General features: G+C 40.2%; 1 protein-coding gene across 2 annotated transcripts; it reads right to left on the reverse strand.

Moving 5' to 3' along the window:
* Positions 1 to 420: 420 nt before the first annotated feature.
* Positions 421 to 18,676, reverse strand: LOC135461296 (neuroligin-4, Y-linked-like). Of its 2 annotated transcripts, none has more exons than XM_064738312.1 (5): positions 18,613 to 18,676; positions 8,108 to 10,193; positions 7,136 to 7,380; positions 6,192 to 6,223; positions 421 to 5,560 (listed from the first exon to the last, which is right to left on the reverse strand). In XM_064738312.1, exons 2-5 carry the CDS (start codon positions 10,156 to 10,158, stop codon positions 5,378 to 5,380), a joined length of 2,511 nt encoding a protein of 836 aa, XP_064594382.1. In that variant the 5' UTR covers positions 10,159 to 10,193; positions 18,613 to 18,676; the 3' UTR covers positions 421 to 5,377. The 2 variants fall into 2 exon arrangements, with proteins under 2 accessions (XP_064594382.1, XP_064594383.1); XM_064738313.1 differs by lacking the exon at positions 18,613 to 18,676 and adding an exon at positions 10,417 to 10,525.
* Positions 18,677 to 24,090: the final 5,414 nt, after the last annotated feature.

The raw sequence follows: 24,090 nt of genomic DNA on the forward strand, positions 1-24,090 counted from the left end.
ACTAGCAGAATGCTGGGATATGCAGGCGAATGACATTGCCATAGTGCGAGACAAGGCATATTCTACACTTGTACACTTTGGTTTTGGGCGACCCCGCTATACAGCCATTTGGTAATTTTCTCTTACACTGCGTACTCTTTTATACTTGTTCATTTCATTTTAGTTGTTGTAAAGACCTCTTTTTCATGACTTAGTTGACACAATAGGTCACTTTTTATGTGGACTATAGGCTTCAAACGGTAACCAGTGTGTGTTTCAATATAAATTCATAACTCATGCCACATGGATCGTATCGTAACGTTACCTCCACGCCGATACAATGTAGGAATTTCTTTTGCAACGTCGTACTGTCTTTAGTGTGACTTCATCTAGAAGAACTGGCAAATGAATATTTGAACAACAAGAGAAAAAACACTGAAAATCTTTTTATTTGTTGCTACACTTAAGCATTAAAAAATATATGTTTATGAAGAAAACAATTGCTGATAATTAATAATGCAGAAAATATGCCAGGAACAAACAGGTAAAAATACACCCTGAAGATAGATTCCATTTGAATCAAAGAAAATATGCCAGGAACAAACAGGTAAAAATACACCCTGAAGATAGATTCCATTTGAATCAAAAACATCTCCAGATTTACATTAAGTAATGTTTACATTAATTATTTATTGTCTTCTTAATTAAATTTAATGAAAGATAGCCTACAGACACTCTTTATGATGGAAGACGTCTGTTGCCTTCGGGTGATTCAGCACACTATATGCGTCCACTTTCATTAAAGGTCGTGCACGTAGATTTTCTTTGTAGATGAAGCGTTGAAGCGTCATAAAGAAGCATCATATACGGGAAAATATGAAAAGATTTGTTGAAGTACTTTCCCTCATGTATTTCCTAATTTGATAATACGTTTAATATATCCTAGGAAGACTGTACAATTACTATGGCATAAGTATTATAGTTTTGATAACTTAGGAATATTTCTAAGAGAAAAAAATAACATTTTCAAATGCTAGTTTTTCAATATTCTAATGGTTGGTTATTTGTGCTTGGCATATTCTATGAAACTGTGCATCGTACAGCTGCCATAAGTAATAATGCTGGGTTGAAACAGATTTACATGGCCCTTGTGGTAATATGGCACGGCCTCAACTTGCCAAAATCAGTATGAACCATATTGACGAGTAACAATCAAATGATACAGTATCAGCCAATGCGGTGCAACTGAACACGGTTCTGCGTGCAAACTTGTAACAAGTGCCTCTCAAAAGAATGTATCCTAAAGAAATATACTCTTCTATTCTTGAAAACACACACATCTTGCCACTTCTCTGTATTGTATTGCCCGGCTATGTTTGATACTAGTAAATACTTTTGACCACATTGTATAATACATCACAGCAAGCGAGACGTTTTAATAATTGCTTGGCGTGATAGTCATCTTTAATTACTTGTAATCTACTGTTTTCGTGGTATTGTGAGAAGACATGTTTGTATTTGTACAAAGAACCATTGCCAAAAGAATATTGCCGTTCACTCGGATGCTAATATCCAAGGTATTGGGCTGTCCTCTTTCATTGTTATGAAACATCTCACAGGGCATATATAGTGAGGGAATGCTCAACCTTAGTGGGATTTGAAACAGCAAAATCAAAATCTGGCAATTGACCTAATTGGACATAGCCAGTAGTCAAATTTTCACACCCTTTTACGGAATCACGAATGACCGCAGAATTACGGTTTTAGTGAAATCACAAATTTGTCAAAAGCTCTTTATTAGCACAGCTGGGCAAAGGGGCGGCCACATCATACATGTAAGATCTATAGGTTACAGGGTATCATTCAGTGCAACGGAGTTCACTGCATACGCAGGGGTGTGCAATACCTAAAGTGACATTAAACTCATTTAACTCGTAAATGGCGTGATGAACGCATAATTCATTGGCGTGATGAACGCATAATTCATTGCAATGCATGCTATCGGACTACCCGGTACACTACCTGATGCCTTGAACTGACATCGACCTGACACTATGAGAGCACACTGAAAAGACTCTGCACCGTTTGGAATATCTCAATATCATTAGTATACACATGTTATGCGCACGACTGCCGCCAGTTTCTAAATTTAGCTTGCCACTGTTTACATACGCTGAGTTCAGCGCCTGCTGTCTGCCTCTACCTTAGAATATTCCAGAATGCGCTCAGTTCGGTGCCTGTTTGTTTACATCAAGTGTTCAGGAATTTTCTTATTCTAGACAATTCCTATATAAGTCTATATAAGACCTCTTTTATAGCCTCTGGCTTTGTTATATCCTATCTCCACCGAGCACTTGTTCAGTCTGATCTTATATGTTTAATTTGTGCTCTTGTATACACAGTGCTTATTAGTACACGGACCCTGTCTGTGGAATTTTGTGTATATTTCGTCATACACTCAGTTATACTGTGGATTTTCCCTGTTGTGAATTTGCCTCTGAGCATTTATGCCTGTGTGGTATATATTGTGGAATATATGCGTCCGTTTGGACTTGACACCGTAAGTACTTTAGTATTTGTATATATACTGCTATCCTCTCCTGTTAAACTTAAGTACTTTAGTATTTGTATAAGTATTATTATCTGTTCTTGTTAAAGCTAATAAATTGTTGTAAAATAAAATCTGCTGGTTTTGGTTACTTTTTTGTGCGGCTAAACTGTCGTGTATTTCGAACAAGCCATCTCTTTATAATACAGACAGTTTGGGTCGTAACAACACAGCAGAGAAAGTCTACAACTGGCAACGTTATACATTCAAGTTCTAGGACCACGTAGAATTTGTACAGTGCAGGATGTCTTTTTCTCGCACATTGTAAGTTAGAGAAAGTCTACAAATGGAACTGCTGTGAAGATTCCCAGAGCTCTTGACCTGGGTTTGCACAGCTAAGAAAGTTCATAACTAACACTACTATGCAAATTGTAAGAGGCTGTAACTGACGAGACTTTGCACAGTTCGGGATGTGTTTATCTCACAATAGAATACAATACAGGGAATGTCCACAATTGTCTCTCTAACTGACGCAACCTTACACGCAGATTCTTCTATACACGTCGTAGACATGTCAGAACTGGCACCACAGTATACAAACCATGAGAGCCAGAATATCAAATGATTTTGCATAACTTGGAAAATCTATCTCTCGCATCTCTTTACACAACAGAGAATGGGAATAACTGAATCTGCTCTGCAAGTTTTGATAACCCATAACTGACTCAGCCCTTCAAAGACATCTCGAATCGGTACTCTGACATTCCTTTCCAGCATAACTTAAAGTTTAGCAGCTGTTGCACCCTTTCGTTGATATCACTATCGGCGTGGTGACCAAGCCACCTTCTGATATCACAATAAAAAACTTTGGAAATCGGAATGTGACAGTTTGCACCCCCATGACACAATTGTTAGCAGCTATAATGTTAAGAATTTTCCTGATATCACTGTGGGCATGTTTGAAGCCTTCACAATATAAAACGAACAACTGATATTTGGTATTCTGATACTATACGGCTTAAATGTTTGTGTGACACCATGTCACTATGGGCATGGTGTAAGCCCTTTCCACGTATCACAATACAAAACCGTAAAAATCGGTGTTTAACATTTTACACATACGTGACCTAACTTTTTTACGAACATCATAATACACAATCATAACTATGTGTTATATGCAGCGAAGATCACATATCTGATATTACAGGTGATATACTTGTACTTGAGACCGTTACACAGTGGTGTGTAAGAATCATGGAATTATACACCATGTAATAAAATCCTCTTCATTGTTGCAGTACACCATGTGATAAAATCCTCCCGATTGTTGCAGTACAGCTGGTGATAAAATCCTCCGGATTGTTGCAGTACACCATGTGATAAAATCCTCCGGATTGTTGCAGTACGCCATGTAATAAAATCCTCTTCACTGTTGCAGTACACCATGTAATAAGATCCTCCGGAATGTTGCAGTACACCATGTGATAAAATCCTCCGGATTGTTGCAGTACACCATGTGCTAAAATCCTCCGGATTGTTGCAGTACACCATGTGTTAAAATCCTCCGGATTATTGCAGTACACCATTTGATAAAATCCTCCTTGCATTAGACCATGTCATGAAAGTGTTTTACTCACATCTCTGTCTCACTAAACACCGAATACATGTCATTTACATCGGGTCATGCAAACACTTCACTTACATCTATACATCAAAAACACATTATGAACAAATTTGACTTGCAGTTAATGAATCTGGTAATGATACGGTTCAACTATACATCGCAGCAACTACAAAAGGGGTTCGTTTGCATAATAGTGTAGAGGTTATATGATCATTTTGGAAAGAAAATTTTAAAAAGCCATGAATGTCTACAGCAATGTTTATATAGCCGCTAATAAATTTACCGGTAGCACTGTAACAAAGCTAGCAATAAAAAAAGCAATTCATGGTTTAACATTTAATCAGGGTCAATACACAGATCAAAACGCCATCATAATGGCCAACTCTCTTCTCTCAGGTGGAAATATCTATATACCAGTAACATTTATAAGCCAGTATCGATATGGAAATATATATATGAAAGCAAAAACATCAATGAAAACAAAAAAAAAATCATTTTCAATTACATAACACGTCATAATGGTATTGTAAGCTTTTGTGATTACCTTACTGCCCAAAAAGTTCACCGCTGATATATCAGAACTTAAAAAGTTGGTTGGTAGCCATATATGTATGTAAAGTTGATTGATAATTCAACTGCCAACCGCCAAGTAAGTAAATTTGGTAGGGAATTCCATCAGTTTGTAGTTAATAAAAGAACGTATTGTAATGTTGGCTGCTAACACCATCAATACGTACAAATTTGGTTGATGATTAGATATAATGATATTTCTGTATTTAAAGCACATCATTCATGCAGATCATGCTGCATATGACTTATTGAAACAACGTAAAAAAGTGTATGGATACGCTGAAATATATCCAGGCCTAAGTAGTTTTTACTAGCGCTGTATTACATAACGATTGTTGGACATTACGTGGTTACTCACCCAGTACAGACATGCTTATATGAATGATGCATGATTAATTTGGCACCCAACACCGCATATACCACTGTATATACCTGTATAAGGTTCACATTTGGCGCATGCACAATATAAGTCATACCATAAAACCTAGTCAGGTTCAGTTTCCACTGCAGCGCACTGAATACGCCCGTGGTTTCTTCTTTCAACGGTAGAAATTGTTTTACGTCCAACTTTGGGATACGCTTTCATTGCCGCCATGAGCTGGGCTTTGATGTAAGCTATCAATCACGATCGATTGTCATCAACAGGTTAAAACGAATCACATTTTCGTCGCCGACTCCTCGACGGCAAACGCCCGGTTGTCGTGGACATCATATTGCCGCTTTCTATTCATCGAGGAGAACTTCCTTGGAGCGTATACGAAATTCACAAGCAGCAGAACAACAACAATAACAAACAAGAAACACACAACTATAGTCAGAGCCAGGATTGCTTCGGATGCCTGAAATAAAGACCAAAAGTGAGCGACTGAACACCTCTTTAATCAGGTTTGTCACTGACAGTAAAGTGATCCCAAACTTGTTGAAGACTCCACCATAAAGCACAATGACTTAGGTCAGGTTTCATCGCTAAAAACAATTAGCAGTATTAGCAAATAAGTGAATCAATTAGTATGGAGCATACAAAATATTTCAGTTCCAAATAGTTCAATAGTATACTCAGTTCCCTTATTTTTATGAGAAAACGAATGAAAAGTTTCTACCTACAAACATAAATTTAAAGGAAAAGAAAAACCGTAAAATTCAAATCATCAGCTGTCGTCGAGAAAAGGCATTTGATAATAAATATCATGAACTAGAATTTCTGTAACTCTTGGGGCGCAAAATGACTAATGCACAATGAAAAATGGCATGGTTTGGCGCATAATTTCCTTGCCGCCACACATGCTGTTTCGTTTACGACAGTGCGTATTTACGATCTTGTAAACGGGTTTTACTATATACATGGCCGGTCTCATCTAGCATTTCACGAAACTCAAGCCAGACCACAATACAGTGTATATAGCTAATGTAAGTGAGAGTTATACATCCCTAGTTATTGGATATTATCGCCATTAAATACATCCAACTTACAGTTTGTAAATCCAGACCAAACATTGACTCATCTGAAAGAGTAAAAGTTTAAAAGATAAAAATAAGAAATTTCAGTTGACTGGGTCACCTTTTATTTGATTCTTTACTTGTTTGAATGCCAGAGTCAAGAATTTTCACATATACCATTACGGTTATTTTTATGGCTGTGTGGTATGGGTCTTCAAAGAGCGTTGCACAAACTGCCTCTCGAACGTCGTCAACCGTTTACTGTGACCAATATTTATTTATTTATTTGGTTGGTCTTTTACGCCGTGCTCAAGAATATTTCACTTATGCGACAGCGGCCAGCATTACGTTGAGAGGCAGAGCCCGGGAGAAATCCACGACTATCCACAGGTTGCTGCGGAGAGTATTTCGGCGGAGACTAAGGAGTCTTGGCGGAAAAAAGTGCATTAAGCCTGCCTCATTATCTAGGGATTTTAAGTGCCATATTATAGTCAGATTATTCTACCCATTTTTTTACACTAAAATTAAAAATATATACAAAGGTAGGTAATTATGAAAAAGTAAGAAATCTGGACACTAATCCTTTAAGTGAGGTTTTTGGTGGTTAAAAAAGGGTGATACGTCACTGGAACCTAAAGATCTCCGTGGCATTCAAAATAAAACGCAATTCATTCAGTGAAGAGAAAAAGAAAGTTAGTTTCAGATGTATCTATCAGAGATCTGTTCACTGAAGCTGTCCTCATTTCTTACGTTTTTTTCATTTTAAGCTTATGTAATGAAGTGTGTCAAGAATGATCATGAAGAAAGTGGCTAGGTTGTAAGGTTCCATGCATGTATGCCGGGTTCAAAACGCCGCAGTAGAAATCCAAAAAGAAAAGAGGTAACACGTGCATAGTCCAAATATAGCTGTATAAATGGCTAAGAAAAGATTTAAATGTTAATCATTGGTTGAGAGTAGAGACCCTGATATTACGCACCATGGGAAGCGTGGTCATGACCGGCAGTCGTGTGACCTCCATGATCATGGCCTGGTGATGACGTAGTCGTGATGACGCCATCAACACTCTCCAACACCGGAAGAACAACGGTCCAGAAATGTGAACTGTCGGTGTCTGGGGCTTTATTAGCGTTCTCAGGAGTCATATTTTCCATCAACTCCAGGTAAGTCGGGTTACTAGTATTGAAGGGGTGCCAGTGTATGGCATTATTCATCACAGGAATTCTGAAATAGTAAAGGTCGTTAGGTTCTACATCAAGAGTAGCTAATTTCTACATCAAGTAAAAGGGCTTCAAAATTATGCATCACAAAAGAAACATATGAACATTCAAACTTTGGAAAAACTTATTGGAAAAACCGTTAGGACACATTAGGGAAAAAAGTTTTATAACAGTATACCTAACAGGAAACATAATCATGTGAAATTTTGATTAGCTACAACTGTGTAAAATATGTTTTTAATTATTTATTTGGTGTTTATCGCTGTACTCAAGAATTGTTTCATTACGTGAGGGCTATCATTCCTGTGGGAGACACTGGAGAGATATGAATAAGCCACTGTCCTTCGCACGGTATCCGGCTAAAGCTATAGGGGAAGCCATGGCAGTTGGATTCGAACGCGTGCCCTCAAAGATCAATGACTTAGCACGAAGCCAGAGTGTTAATCTTCTAAGGCAGCGAAAGCTTGCCCCATGAGAAAAAGAAGTCTAGTATACTATAATTTGTAAAATGTTTTGTCCGTCATAACAGTGGTCTTTTCCGCGAACAGCTCTTTGGCGGATATTAAAATTTAAGAGATCAAAAGTTGTGCTTGAAAGTGTACGCTTTATGGTGAGTTAGTTTTTATAGACTGTGTAGTTCGACTTATTTCTTCATTGGTCACTGCGCTTTGTCTGTGTTTCATAGAACGAATACTGAAATTCTTTAAGCTGATCTCTCTGAAATCACCTACCCTCCTCTGACGAAGTTGGCCCAAGCAGACATTATTGTCTGACTAAGATTCTCGGTCTTCGAATGACCTGAGTATCCTGTGTGACCACCGGCCATAGCGGTCATATGCCGTGCGTGACCACCGGACATATCTGTCGAGTGTCCAGCGTGACCAGCGGACATATCTGTCGAGTGTCCTGTGTGACCACCGGGCATATCTGTCGAGTGTCCAGCGTGACCACCGGACATATGTGTCGAATGCTCTGTGTGACCACCGGGCATATCTGTCGAGTGTTCGGCGTGACCACCGGACATATCTGTCGAGTGTCCGGCATGACCACCGGGCATAGCTGTCGTGTGCCCTGCGTGACCACCGGACATATCTGTCGTATGTCCTGCGTGACCACCGGACATATCTGTCGAGTGGCCTGCGTGACCACCAGGCATAGTTGTCGTGTGCCCTGCGTGACCACCCGACATAGTTGTCGTGTGCCCTGCGTGACCACCAGGCATAGTTGTCGTGTGCCCTGCGTGACCACCAGGCATAGTTATCGTGTGCCCTGCGTGACCACCATCCATAGAATGATTCTTTTGTTCATCCTGGTTTGCACCCAAGACAAGTGGTAAGAGGCTACCGTACGGCACCATTTTATCCTCTTCACTAGCTTGAGCCAGGAGAAAATAGTAAACATTAGCATACTTGGCATGGTGCCTGGCCGAGATCAGAGCGTTTGCGTGCAGGTACTCGCTGAACATGCGCACTAAACTGTTGCTGTAGGTTTGTCCTGGAGCAGGATAGTACCTTCCTTGGATTGCGGCAGGCACGCCTTCGGTGCTGCGAAAAACTTCGGAGGAAATTTTCTTGACGGTACGAACAAAGTCTTTTTTAGTAAAGTTGGCTATGGTATCTGGTGAAATGAGATTGAAGACAATGGTCCCATCGTCTTTATTAGCGCCGAGAAGATAGTCTACTTTGGAAAAATGACCCTCCTTGAGTAAAACTAATGGATCCTTCTTCAAAAAATTACCGTCTACAGTGGGACCATATATCACAGAATAAGGAAACATAGCCCTAATGTGTAGTTGATGAGTTGTTAATTCACTTCCCGTTTTACTTTGGAGACACTGGAGCATCTTTTGCCCTGAACTGTCCATACATTGTAAATGATTCTGAACAATTTCTTGCATTGGTGCGATGTTTCGTACGAAGTAAGGGTCTACTGTGTATCCGCTCATTGATATAGCCCGGTTAAAAAGGGTCTGGGCGGGGTCATGTAATAGATGAAGGCCAACCATTGCCCCAGAGATTCCGTGACCTGCTATCGTAATGTTGGAACTGTCTCCACCGAAATTGGCGATATTTTCCTTCACCCACGTCATTGAGAGTCTTTGGTCGTAGAGTCCATAATTGCCGGACAAAGCTTGTTTTTTGACGGACAGGAATCCTAAGATGCCCGTCCGGAAGCTGACAGTGATCACGATGATGTTTCCTCGTGCAGCCAAGATGGAGGCGTCGAACTGGTGGTCGTGGCCGGGAAACCAGATCAAGACAGGTAAGGTGGCTGTTTGATTATCAGGTACAAATACGTTCAGATACAGACAATCTTCGTCTTCGTGTTCCACTGGCTTACTATGCCAATTTGTAGACATCGCCATATTGTGTGTAGTTATGTGGGCCCCACTGTGCGCCCCACCGTGCGCCCCACCGTGCGCCCCGCCGTGCGCCCCGCCAGAATGATCCACTGGGGCATCCGGCTGTGTTTTGGGCTCGAACAAGTCAGATGGGAACCGGTGACAAAACGGCTTGTAATCTGTGGCGTTCATCACCCCTGTTCGGGTTGCAGCCAATTCCGGATTTCGGAAACGTCTGGTACCTGTCGGTGGCAAGGCGTAGGGCACTCCAAGAAAGCTTAGCACGCTACCTTCCACCCCAGGAAGGCTTTTGCAGTAGCCATGGATCGGTCCCTCCTTCGTCATCACCTGTGACAGCCCATCCGGTCCGCATGTCAATGCCCGACCCCCACTCCAGAGACAGACCACTAAAGCAAGGCCGAGAACTCCTCTGGCACCCATGGCGATTGGCTAGCAAGTCCCTGGTCAACGACTATCTGCAGAACAGAACAGTGAAATTAGTGCCCTTCTTAACTAATATCTTTAATTATAAGCTGTACACAACTACAAGTAAGAGCAGTGTAGCTTGTTGCACGTGAGCAGAGAAGCGGACGTAAATATATACATGTACATAGATAACCAGACGTTCGGCTTAAATGTTCCTCATAAACAGCCAAGATGTGACAGTTTACGTTAACAAAGTGAAATAGTTAACGGTACCTCAGACATGTGCGTCGACAGATTAATGAAAGAGAAGACTGACGAGATATGGTATGCCCGAAAGACGTGACGAGCTTCTCCCATGGGATCCACGTTGCGGGGAAAACACTAACCACAGAGGTATAGGACAGGATGCTCCTCACAAAAGATCGGTCAGAACAGAGTATGAAATGATTATAGCCAGAAAGCTGATTAACTGTATTCGTCTGCAGGAGAATCGCTGATGACAACAGGAATTTTAGGTTCTCTATAACGGGATTCAACCAGAAAAGTCGATCTACTACAAAGTTGTGTTAGTAATACGATATAGACTATCGATGTTAACTTGGCCTTAATTTTCAACACGAGATGGGAAACAACAGCGCCAGCAGCGCTTGTATTGATGACATACAGGGTGTACAAATACAAGTTAGCGGTGTATTAAATATTAAGCTTACCACAACTGTCTTACCATACTTAGGATAGTCATATACATACCGTACAAATTAAAGCTAAAGAATTTTGCCTTTAATGGATAGTTTTGTATCAACGACCATATTAGATTATGGAACCCGAGTTGGCCCCACGATATAGCTCATGCAAAACCTAATGATCCACTTTTAAGACTCCTGCGGCCATATAAAAACTGGCATGTTGTCAGTCGACTTGGTCTAAGCTGTACACTTTTGAAACTAAAACTGGAAGCAACTGAATTTAAAGATACATCATCGTTCTAAAATGTGACAGAAAGTGAAGAGTTACCTTAGAGCACAGCGAAAAAATGGCCGGAAGTGAAGACACACTATAGATATGGAAAAGTGGCAGAATATAAAGACAGCATACTGTAAAAGGGGACTGAAAGTGACATAGAGATTATCATCACACTATACTGATCTCCATCGTCGTATCTGCTCAATTTCTGTGCGGTTGCATCGCCGTATCGACCGAGCACGCAGAGCGAGGTCGATACGGCGATGCAACCGCAGAGAACAAGAGCAGATGCGACGATGCAGATCTGCACAGTGTAATGATAATCTATTTATTACGTACCTTCTATTGACACTACTTTGGGGGCCATAAAATCCAGATATTTTTTCAGACTACTTTGCTTAGCATATAGTGTCTGGCAGTGCACAGTCCGTCATGACGCTTACAAACTATTACGCGCACATGGATTTCGTTCTAAATATAGCATATTTCAAAATAGTTAAGACACAAACATTGGGTAAAAAAAAATAAACAAAGAAAATAAAATAAAACAAAGACTCGAAAAACCGTGGAAATATTATTTATACAACATCAAGTAAGTATAGCTGGCTTTTCAAAACACAGATGCTATCTGAATGCAAGAACTATAACGTTTATATAAACATCATCTCAAACATGACAAGTGGCATTTTGAAACCGAGTATAGCAGCTGTAAAGTGCGCTAAAAATCAGGTCAACCACCAATTTTAGAAGTGAGGAAGTGATTTAATTACATGTGGATGACTGAAAGTTGTTTAAATTTGCTGAAGTCTCTGTGAGTTCTTGAAAGAGTTTGTCAACAAAGTTAATAGGCAGCTGATCCGTGGCAGAAATTAAGGTGGAATGTGCAATTTGAGAAGGATGCACCCTGGAAAATACCGACAGTTGTACATGTTCTAGTGGCATGGTTTACATTGTGTGGGAAATTCTGTGAAACAAACACATCATTCCGTACTGTAGAAGATGATGGGACAGCTGCATCAATTTTTGTGGATGTACTGGGTTGGGGAGGAAAAGTTACGCTCGTAGCGGAAGGCTGTGTGACTGGTGCATTTGAAATGATGTGACTCATCTTTTCCTGCATACCATGAGAAGAGCCGGTTACATGTTGTTTTGCGGGCACTGTGGTTTGTAAAAGGGCCAGGTAAGTTCGATCCTTTTGCCATGGTTTTCATGATTGATTTTACGGTGTGCCCTCCCATTGGTTGGCATTTGTACCATACATTACTGCAAGCTTTTCTTTTGTAATTGATGCCGAGGTAAAATGGACTGTCGGCTGTTCACATTTTTGGTGACCTGTGGTCCTTGTAGACTTTGTTCGCCTCTACCGGTAAATCATATAGTTTGACATCGACAGCTATCAGCGTTGCGGAATGTAATTTGACGCCAAAGATCACGAAGCAGACGACACAAAAAAATGACGAAAATATTTGAATATAACCTTTTTGCCCATTATGTTGCCATGGAGACAGTGTAGAAAAAATATATTAGTTTGTCTGGGTCTTAATTTTAGGGAGAATAAATCGCATGTTCGTGTAAGTGGGTCAGCACAGCATGAAATCCGTCAAGGACCGCAGGGCTTTCCCAGGGAAAGGTCACTCGGTGCGAAAGTAGTTCCGCCCGAGCAAAACTACTTTTCGATGGTGATACGAAAAAATATCAGGGGCTTTGATTTGATTTATTTGATTGGTGTTTTATGCCGTACCTTACGCTTTGTATCAAGCGGGTAACACGCATAGGTATATGATAAAAGACATTATAGAGAAAAGGAGACTGAAAGTCATGAGACGGCATACGAAACAGTGGCTGTAAAAATGACGTGCAGCATCCTGGAAAACTGGCTGAAGATAAAGACGACATGAAGAAAAAGCAGCTGGAAATGCGAAGACAGCATACGGAGACAATGGCTGAAAGTGAAGACAACAAACAAAAAAAAAAGTTACTAAAAGTGGAGATAGAGCATACCGAAAAATTGCTGGACATAAGTGACGAGACAGCAAAGGGATAAGGAAGATGAAAGTTTGGGTGAAAGAAAAAAAAACATACGACTAAAGTGAAGCGACAGCCTGTAGATAAAGTACATCATAGCAAACAGAGTAGCTGAACGTGAATACACAGTTTACGGAAAAGAGACTGAAAATAAAGAGACGTCATGTGAATGAAGTGACGAAAAGTGAAGACTGCATACGAACATTATTTCTTTCAGAGGGAAACATCTAAACGAAATAGTAGGCCTATCAATATATTCTGTATAATAGAATAATAGTCTTTCATGCCCCTCTCTTATTTCTTTTAAGAACGCTAGAAGACGTGCTTGAAAGACTCATAGAGGAAGGGGGGGGGGGTATCTATAAGTGTTCCTTTGTGATTGCCGCATTCAATGGTCGTATGACTGAGGTAACTTGTTTTTGAATATCTGAGATAAAAAAACTCTCGACATAATAGATTCACGACAGGTTCAGGTTGCCCTAGACTGTATATGCGCATACCATGTAGCCAATGTGATGTAAACCGTCTAGTCATGCAAGGTAAGGCTATTTTCATTATATCGTGCCAGTGGTACATAAAACGTAGACACGTGTGATGTCTGTTCGCTACAGCTTTTCCCCAGAAACTTTTACAGTTTGTACTTGAAGAAGTCGGATGGTTGCCCCTAACCTGAACGAGGTTTCTTTGGCTAATAAATCTGACAACAGTGATATCAGTTATACTCTTAAGCACTATGTTGAATTTATTTATTTATATATTTCACTGGTGATTTACGTCGCACTGAAGAATCTTTCGCTTATACGAGGGCGTCCACCTTTATGGTGGGAGAAAACCTTGTAGAGGCTGGGGGAAACCCACGACCATCTGCGGGTTACTGACAGACCTTCCCAGGTACGACCGAGGAGAAAGTATATCAACAGATATTAAGACAACGACTATTTAAAGCGGAAATACCGGGTTCACGATAAACCATAACATACGAATAAAATGTTTATTTATTTATCTATTTGATAGGTGTTTTACGTCGTACTCAAAAATATTTCACTTATACGATGGCGGCCAGCATTATGGTGGGAGGAAACCAAGCATAGCCCGGGGGAAAGCCACGACCATCCGCAAGTTACTCACAGACCTTCCCACGTACGGCTGGAGAGCAAGCCAGCATGAGCTGAACTTGAACTCATAGCGACTGCATTGATCGAATGAAATAGACTGGGGATAAGTTCATCTAAAATAACATTATATCATTTGGAGTTTGTCACAAATTTTATCTGGTGTAACATCCACACGATAACGTCTGAAAGGACATACCATTTACGGATATCATTGTTTTTTACCTGAGCTAGCACAGTTAGCACGTCCACGTCCTGACATTCTCAACAATGTTGAGAATGTCAGGTATATACAAGACAGTGGATTTTCACAGTAAATCACTGTAAATACATTCATAGTCTTATGTGTATATACTTATATCACTAAGTTTGGTATCAACCTTACCTAAGATTAGCCTCTCTTGTGGCCTGTCAACAGGAAGATGATCTGTATATGTATGTCTACAATCAGTTCAGCGAGAGTCAACTTCCGCCATTCTCGCTTCATTGAACCAGTTTGTCTGAACTCACCCATTCTAGTCTTTTCCCAGGGTAAACATAAGGATTATGCGCACGTCAAGCTTTGTCAAAGTTAAGAATAAGGATGTGGTAAAGTAAAAATAGCTACATGCGTTGTAGCGTTACAATAAAAACCGGTATGCTAATGCCGAAGAGTATTAGAATATATAAATCGCGTGTATATTTAAATATCAGAAATCATATTTTACTCAGAAATTTATTAATTTAGCATAGATTATACTTGTGTCTTTCTGTCCCTGTCCGTGGACTGTCCTCTCGCTGTCTACTTACAGGGTATATATCATATAAAGCTTACATTTTTGACCAGGTATTTTAAGTACAGAACAACTAGATCCCTCGTGTCAGTTTATTCGTGTTACATCCCATCAGAGCACTGACGATACATGTGCACAGATGAGGTGTTATAGGCAAGATGCACCAGCACCGCTCTTATCAGTTTATTCGCATTACATCCGAGCAGAGTATTGGCGATACATGTGCACAGATGAAGTGTTATAGGCAAGGAGCATCTGCATCGCTCTTATCAGTTTATTCGCATTACATCCGAACAGAGTATTGGCGATACATGTCCACAGATGAGGTGTTATAGGCAAGGAGCACCTGCATCGCTCTTATCAGTTTATTCGTATTACATCCGAACAGTGTACTGGCGATACATGTGGACAGATGAGGTGTTATAGGCAAGGAGCACCTGCATCGCTCTTATCAGTTTATTCGTATTACATCCGAGCAGAGTACTGGCGATGTATGTGCACAGATGAAGTGTTATAGGCAAGGAGCATCTGCATCGCTCTTATCAGTTTATTCGTATTACATCCGAGCAGAGTACTGGCGATACATGTCCACAGATGAGGTGTTATAGACAAGGAGCACCTGCATCGCTCTTATCAGTTTATTCGTATTACATCCGAACAGAGTACTGGCGATACATGTGCACAGATGAAGTGTTATAGGCAAGGAGCACCTGCATCGCTCTTATCAGTTTATTCGCATTACATCCGAACAGAGTACTGGCGATACATGTGCACAGATGAAGTGTTACTGTCAAAGAGCACCTGCATCGCTCTTATCAGTTTATTCGTATTACATCCGAACAGAGTACTGGCGATACATGTGCACAGATGAGGTGTTATAGGCAAGGAGCATCTGCACCACTCGTACCGTTTTTTTTTTTCGTATTACATCCGAGCAGAGTATTGGTGATAGATGTGAACAGTATCAGTTTATTCGCGTTACATCCGCGTTGAACAAGACGGATACATTAGCACAGACCTGAACAGGTTTCTCGTAACACTGCACACACGTGACTGGCATTGTAATGTAATAGGCTTACCGACAGTGCTGGACTTAGAGGCTAGAGCAAGAAGCAGGACTGGTAGGCCCGGTGTCAGTATGTCTGGACGTAATGTCTGGTGTCTTCGGCATGATACTTCAGTGGCGGCAGCAGTTTGGCGACATTGACTCGCCCTGTCACAAGGAGACACAGTATATGTTCACTGAGAGTCGTTAAAACTACCGGCTTGTTTGTGCAAACTCGGAACCTACGTCCAACATTTGGGCTTCCAGGTCGTCAAACGGAAAACGAACTGTACTGTTCACTACCTTCTGGGAAGAAGAGTTCTGCCGGAAATGTACGAACTGCACTTCGGCGGTTTCCGACGGGAATTCTCCTCCTAACACAGAAGACTTCAGGACTAGTTCTTAGGAAAAATGGAGTCACCCACAGCGGATTTTGGCGCTGACTTTATTTATAATTTATCAACTCGAGGTACATATTAGAATTTTTTATGATATTCACCTGCGAGGAAATGCATACTCTTTTAAATGATATTTGACTGATATTTAAATTTTCTTCTCCTTTAATAATATCCTGTGGGTGGTGTACTTGAATAATTGAGTTATGTTGTGATTTGAGAAAAATAAAACTTGCGAAAAGAATGTCTACTTTTACTCCACACCCCTCAAGATGAAAACAAAAAACAATTTTCCCATGATATTTACATTTGAGTTAGCCTTCGATATATCTGGGAAACATGGCCTTATGTACATATATTGTATGTATGCTTGGGCTTTTACATTGTACTTAGCAATTTTCCAGTCATACATGAGTGAGTGAGTGAGTGCTTGGGGTTTAACGTCGTACTCAACAATTTTTCAGTCATATGACGACGAAGGAATCATTAGGGTGCATGTACGTGTAATGTGCCTCCTTGTAGCAGGACGGATTTCCACCGCTCTTTTATTTTAGTGCTGCTTCACTGAGACGACTTACCGAAGGCAAGTAAGCCGCCCCGCCTGAGCCATTATACTGATACGGGTCAACCAGTCGTTGCACTATCCCCTTCATGCTGAACGCCAAGCGAGGAAGTTACAACTTCCTCTTTTAAAGTCTTAGGTGTGACTCGATCGAGGATTGATCCTGGATCTACCGGTCCAGAAGCGGACGCTCTAAGTCATACATGACGACGAGAAGTAATTCGGTGTGTGTACATGTATATACCGTGTAGTCTTGTCGTAGGCCTAAGTCAATGCCACCAAAGTTCTGCCTTCACGGATGTATCATGCCGAAGCCACCAGACCCAGTGACATTATACTGACACCGTGTCAGTCAGTCCCGTTTCCTTGCTCTAACCTATGACCGATGGGCTCTAAGCGCAGATGTGGCATGTGCCATTTTTGAAGTCTTTGGTGTGACCCGGCCCGTGTCAATATACACCTTGTTATATACATTGACATTATTTGCCTATGGTAGATACTATATCAAAAGTTCTGAGAAGCTACGATGGACTCACGTTCACAAATATTTCACAAATAATCTGTTAAATTTATTCTGTTCATTCAACGCAAAGATATTATTAGCTAAACAGAGTATTATGGCGAATATGATAGAATATTGTGTTGTAATAACAGAATACATTCTAGCATCACTCACACAACAAATTTTCTGTTAAAATTAAAAGATTACTCTTTTGAGTGTGTTAGTTGCCAAGATTTGGTGGTGTAATTAAAACTGAAGGAAAGGTTTACAGAAGTTCAGACAACAAAAATCTTGTACGAAAATTTGAAGGTGTTTTCTACATGTGTGACCAAGTGTAGTCTATAACCGAGATGTTTGGTGTCCTCTTACACGAACGCCTGGTATAGAAACTCGGTCCATACGTCGCCCACAGTTGACCGATTAGAAAGAATTCAAGAATAATGTATTTCAACAGATTGATTTATTTATTTGATTGGTGTTTTACGCAGTACTCAAGAATATTTCACTTTTTCACTTCTACGGTGGCCAGCATTACGGTGGGAGGAAACCAGGATGAAACCCACGACCAACCGCAGGTTGCCGTCATACCTTTCCACGTTCGACAGAGGAGAAAGTATATCAACAGATTATTATATTAAACCACGCGAGCTATCATTTTGGGGTAACACACACGTCATATTCAGTGCTCACTTTAAGCTGTACCATGGCTGATGCGAAAGCTCTTAGTTTGTATACCATATGTAGTGTGCTACTAAAATGTTTACTTTGCGCAAAGCAAAACAAAAGAAAAAATCCTAACACATACATGAAAGAGGTACCAATCTTATATAATGTGAGAGCTGGACACGGTATAGTATCTTACCACTTTATACAGCCGATCGAAGTGAGGCGCACTAATCATATATAGCAATGCCTTGGTAAGGACATTTGAAAATTCGGTATTTTAGAAAGTCATCAAAAGAACTCTCCGAGTCAAACTTTACACAGCAAGACGATCCCTATAAACATATTTAAGAAGTTTTTGGAAGTGGTGTATATATATATATATATATATATATATATATATATATATATAGATCGAAGTAGACTTACCGCAGCGTGAGAATGATTTGCTCAATGTAGTTGAACAGACGTATATAAGGTGACTGGGTATTACATATAAACAGCTTTCCTGAATGACAAAAGGTACAGGGGACGAGACTTCGGTCAACTTACATGCTCAGAATACACGGGCATAAATTACACCTGTCCTGTCGAATTGCAGTCAGGTGTCTGGTGTGCATTTCACCTTACCTGTACAATAACAAACATGCGAGCCACATTATTTACAGCCCAATGAAAGACGGTGTCCTGGATATGCTTAGTCGTACCCTGGGATATAAAGTGTAAGCCGTACAGTTGACTGACTACAACCTACCTTTTCATCTTCAGCTGAATGTGCTCGTATATGGCCAGAGACCGTAACACATGACCCTCCAGGGTTCTCAGCAGTGGTCAGTAGCGGTCAGGGGAGGTGGACTTCACTAGGTTTATTATAGGTCTGCAGTATTTCTGTTAACAAGCGGATCTGACGGGCTTCTCGTTGATCCTTGTAGCTAAAGCAGCACTGCGGTTTCGGTTTGTGGTTCATTTAGCAGACATTAACGTTGGTATTAACTCGTATTTCTCAGGCAGCACGAGGACAAGGTGCACTACGAACACCACATGTCACGTAGTCGGACTACGTTTACGCCATATACAGGTTGGGAGATGAAGCCCGTAATCGGACTCGTACATTGTTAAGTAGCCTATGTAATCAGAGGAATGTGTGAATATTCGAGGAATATCCGCTTGCACCCAAACTAAAATCCTGTGCAGTGTAGCGTTACTTTATTTCGTCTCTTATCTTTCTGCAGTAAACATGCTGGCGGCAAGTTTATGACAACTCGTCTTAACATTTATCCAGCTCAAATGAAACATTAACCAGAGGGAAATTCAGTTTTTTGTTGGATCCACGGTGATAAATACACGTCATTTGCAATTTTTCAATTTTTTTTTTTATCTTTTCCTTGGTTTCCGCGTGGGTGAAATAAGTTCTCACCTGGGTGAAGAGGTTGTCACCTCGGGGACTATCACCTGGGTAAAAACAGTTCTCACCTGGACAAAAACAGTTCTCACCTGGCAGGTGAAAACCGTTTTCAAATGGGTGAGGAAGTTTTCACCTGAGTGAGGAGGTTTTTACCTGGATGAAGAGCTTTGCGTCTTGGCGAAAACGCTTTCAATCAGTTGAATACTCAGGTGATACCAGATCCACTGTTGTGGTTCACTGTTTTGCTGAGGAAATTTTAAAAGCGTTGATCAAGTGAGTCTTGTGACAACAGGTATATTATCAGGCTCTTGTGTCCCGGTCGTAAGTATGTATAATTGTGGTTAAAATGCCGTTTTCCGTATTCTTAATGGGTTTGGAGACGCGAACAAGGATTATTGCCTCACTTGACTTTCCGCCTGGGTGAAAAGATTTTCTCCTAGGTGATAACTGTTTCACCCAGGTGGAAACCAAGAAAAAAGTTACAAAACATAAAGAAATGAAAATGTCTTGTATGGGCCACCGTATGTTCTGGTAGTTGTACAAAGATAATTTATTGATCTGAAAGTTTAATTTCAGTTCTCAAATGCTCTATTTTTAATTATTTATTCCATTTTTGTTTACTGCCGTGATCAAGAATTGTTCACCTATACAATGGCTGTCAGTGAGATGAGGAAATCGAAATGGCCCAGGTAAATGCGAACCACCGATCTTCCGTACAATTACAAGTTGCCAACAAAGTTTTCCACGCCTGACATATACAGACTTGTACGCTTTACTGTTGGAAAATGTTTCCAACGAGCTTATGACTGCACAGCCATCTACGTGAGCGCCGTCTAAGGCCTAAATATTCTCATTATCACGAATAACGATCATATAGCATGCACAATCCCCCTCTCTAAGACAGGAACTGAAACCAGACTGGCTTTGCAGCGGTTTCAGATGTAGGCCTATAAGTCTACCACTAAACTGAATTAATTTCTCGTAGATTTCGCACACAGGTCCTCGGTTAAATCATCTCTACATATAGATACTGAATGATAATAAGAACATGTAGCTGATGCCGAGAAAGGTGATTGATTTTCTCTTCTTTGTTTCATTGGTCTACGTAATATTTATTTATTTGACTGGTCTGTTACGCCTTATTAAAATATTTCACCTATACGAAGACCGAATAATAGGTTCTTGGAGCATATTTTACGTTCCGTCTAGAGGTTGTCGTGGTAATCAAATTGTATTTACTTTCCATTTGGCAAAACAACGCAAACATATACACACAATAAATCAAAAACAGCATTCAGAATGAAAAGATTTTTTTTAACATAAGGTAAGCATACTTCTGAAGGCTATGTATGTTTCGTATACATGATCTAATCAGTGGTTAAATAACTGGCTCCGAAAGTCTGATCTATTTTGCTGGAATGAAGGCTAAAGTTGCTTTCACAGATGTCGAATGATGTTATCGACTATCTCCAACGCCCACTTCACACGGGCTCTTTCGTTGGATTAACTCTAGAAGAGTTAAATACGCCATGTAAAGTTCCGTTTACAGATAATATGCACATCACGCACGGCACATATACAGAGGTGTGAATGCACTCTTATTTTTAGGATTAATTGCGCATCGACTGCCTGGGCCATTATTTAAAGCTTCTATTAATAAAATAATTCTCAAGAATGACGACTCTAACGTGCAGAACTCTCTATCATGACAGGAGTTTTCTCCCTTTTTCTAACTGAAATGAAACTGCCTATTTTATTAAGAAAACAGACAGGTGAATATTTTGTTTCGTAATAACATTTGCATACCAAAGAGAAGAGAAAAGTGAAAAATTTTCTTTCCTTGCGTTTTAAATTTTACACGCGACTATACCATAATACTATCTTTATATCTATTTCCGAAAAACATCTATCAAATAAATAAATAAATAAATAAATAATGTCTCTTTCATTCATTCACATCTCAATATTTTTTCGAACGATAATCAAGGCATATGTTTGTGGAGAACTGGGATGACTTCCTGGCAAATATTCAGATTCAAATATGTATCTGACTGTATGATATACTTCCTCACGTAAAAAGAGGTTTAGCTGCAAACGTACACAAGGCTGTAGACATTTCTTGGCATCGTTTATTAAGAACATATCTTACGATCGCAAACAATAAAAACCACATTGGACCGATTCCACAAAGCCATATCTGACATGTCAACATTTAAAATCTCGTCACATCCCTTAGTCTTAGTGCTACAAGTTGAAATTTGATCACATTTGTCTTAAGATAACACCGATGTGATTAAAATTTTTATTTCTGGGCCCAACCACAGCCCCATAAACTGTATTTGAAATGTTGAAATCAGAAATGGCGATTCTGTGGATATCAACAAAACTCAAGACTTTTACAACATAACTTTTGACATATTTGGGCAAACTCAACATATGCATTAATCACATAATTGATGCCTAGGGCGTTTTCAGGTCAAAACGTTAACTTAGATCCTTTGAAAAGCGGATTTTCTTGTCTTATGCTCGAAGCTTTGTGACTCACCAAGATTGTGTCATGGTGGAAAATTGCTTCTTATAACAAAATCGCTTTAGGTGGAACCGTCGGAATTATTGCCACTGTTGCAACTTGATACGCCATCTTCACTTGACTCACATTCCAATTGGGTGTACCACGATTCCAATTGGGTGTACCAAGAGGAGTTGTTCAATTGCAAAAGTTTATAACGATGAGCCGTTATAGTTTCCAGTGAAAAAAGGTGTAGTGTGCGACCCTGTGCATCTAACGTCGGCAATTCACGAAACAGTTTCAGGTGAACTAATAAGTGGAGTGGCTACCAGTAAGTTCTTTGATTAATTGCTGGGTTTTAACACCATGCTCGAGAAGTTTCCTCATACAAGGAGGCGGCTAGGTCTATGTGAGGGGGAATCCGGAGGGTAAGGAGTAAACCATTAACCTGTGCCAGGTACCTGTCTGTAAAGGCCAAAGAACATTTGTTGGCTCTGAATTATATGTTAAAGTGTTTATGTATTATAGCGTGCAATGAAAGTCCGCTGTTTCGCTTTTATGGTTTTACATCACCCAGGAAGGTGTTGCGGCGCGATGTGAACTTTGACACTGACAGACAACATGTGGTCGACTTGTTGACATTATGAAAGCGGTGTAATGGTCTACAAAACGGTATTTCAAATGCACTGACATTCTGTATGTTTCGTAGAGATATGTTCTCTCCTCGCCTGTGATATTTGCACGAGACAGACAACTATGTTCAGGGAAAATAATTGTTTTATTAACTCTGTTCTTTTCCGCCAAAGATCGCACTGCAACTACAGCGTATCGTAAATGTAATCAGTTTTATACACTAAGTACAGTTAACAGTAACGACGGCCTGGCGCCTACATTCTATGGCATATATCAAAAGCGCGTACTAAGTGAAGGCATCTTATGCAGATTTATGTTTGTTTTCTTTGCAGTCAATCGTATGTTTCCGAGCTATATGTGATCACAACTATATGCGGATTCAAGTCTTGTTCGACTGCTGTACCGGTACCACGGTTCAAGCTTGTTCATTAAAATAGGTGATATTCTTGGAACAACGAATTGGCGTTAAGCTGTTACATACACTGTCGCTAACAGTCAAAGCAACAATAGTTAGATTCGAGCACGCGACCTCATTGATCAAGGGTTTGCTAGTTACTGTGTACCAACGCTTTTATCATCAATTATGGAACATCAGTAGGAGAAGACATAAACATGAAGGTGATACTAGGAGGGCTTAAAGCAAGCACGCCAGTATTTCCATAGAGCCTCTAAAAGGAATCCTGCCCACGGGACAGCTATCGACAAGTTCGACCCAGTTATCAGTCTTTCTTCAGACATCGGAATACAACATTCGAACCGGTATAACCTGATTCATTCCAAAACCTGTCTTATTTTATCCATGGCAGTGAGATCAATCAACTGGCAGAATACCGGAAATTCCGCGGATTAGCTCCCCTCGCAGACTAGAAGGACCGCCCCTCTCCAGTATATAAATAAACAAATTATCATGTCTTTGGGTTCTTGCCTCGAGTTGACAGTAACTGCTCTGATTAAAAGCTTTAGTGATGGACCGAGGCTCTGAATAACTGCCTTTGATCTTATTTATTACGTCTAGAACAAAGTTTTTTTCTTTTTAGCAAAGTTTAAAATGTCAGTTTTTTGCGTTACGCTCGCGCTAATTTGAATAATGCACATTATTTTTTCTAATACCCGTACATTATTTTTGCTCTGTTCTCAAAATTGGTCTTAATATCTCTCGAAGAGACGGCTCTTTTCTCATAAAGTTCTTTCTTTGATCGACTATACCAGCACCAACGAGTAATTATGTAGAGTCGGTGAGTGAATGCTTGGAGTTTAACAGAAAACAGATATAAAGAGTATAAGACTCACGAGGATATGATTAAGATACGTTTACCTGTTGGCACGAAAGGCCTTTGTAAGGAATGAATTTTGTGACAAT

The sequence above is a fragment of the Liolophura sinensis genome, chromosome 1, assembly GCF_032854445.1.
Source record: "Liolophura sinensis isolate JHLJ2023 chromosome 1, CUHK_Ljap_v2, whole genome shotgun sequence".
NCBI classification, from domain to species: domain Eukaryota; kingdom Metazoa; phylum Mollusca; class Polyplacophora; order Chitonida; family Chitonidae; genus Liolophura; species Liolophura sinensis.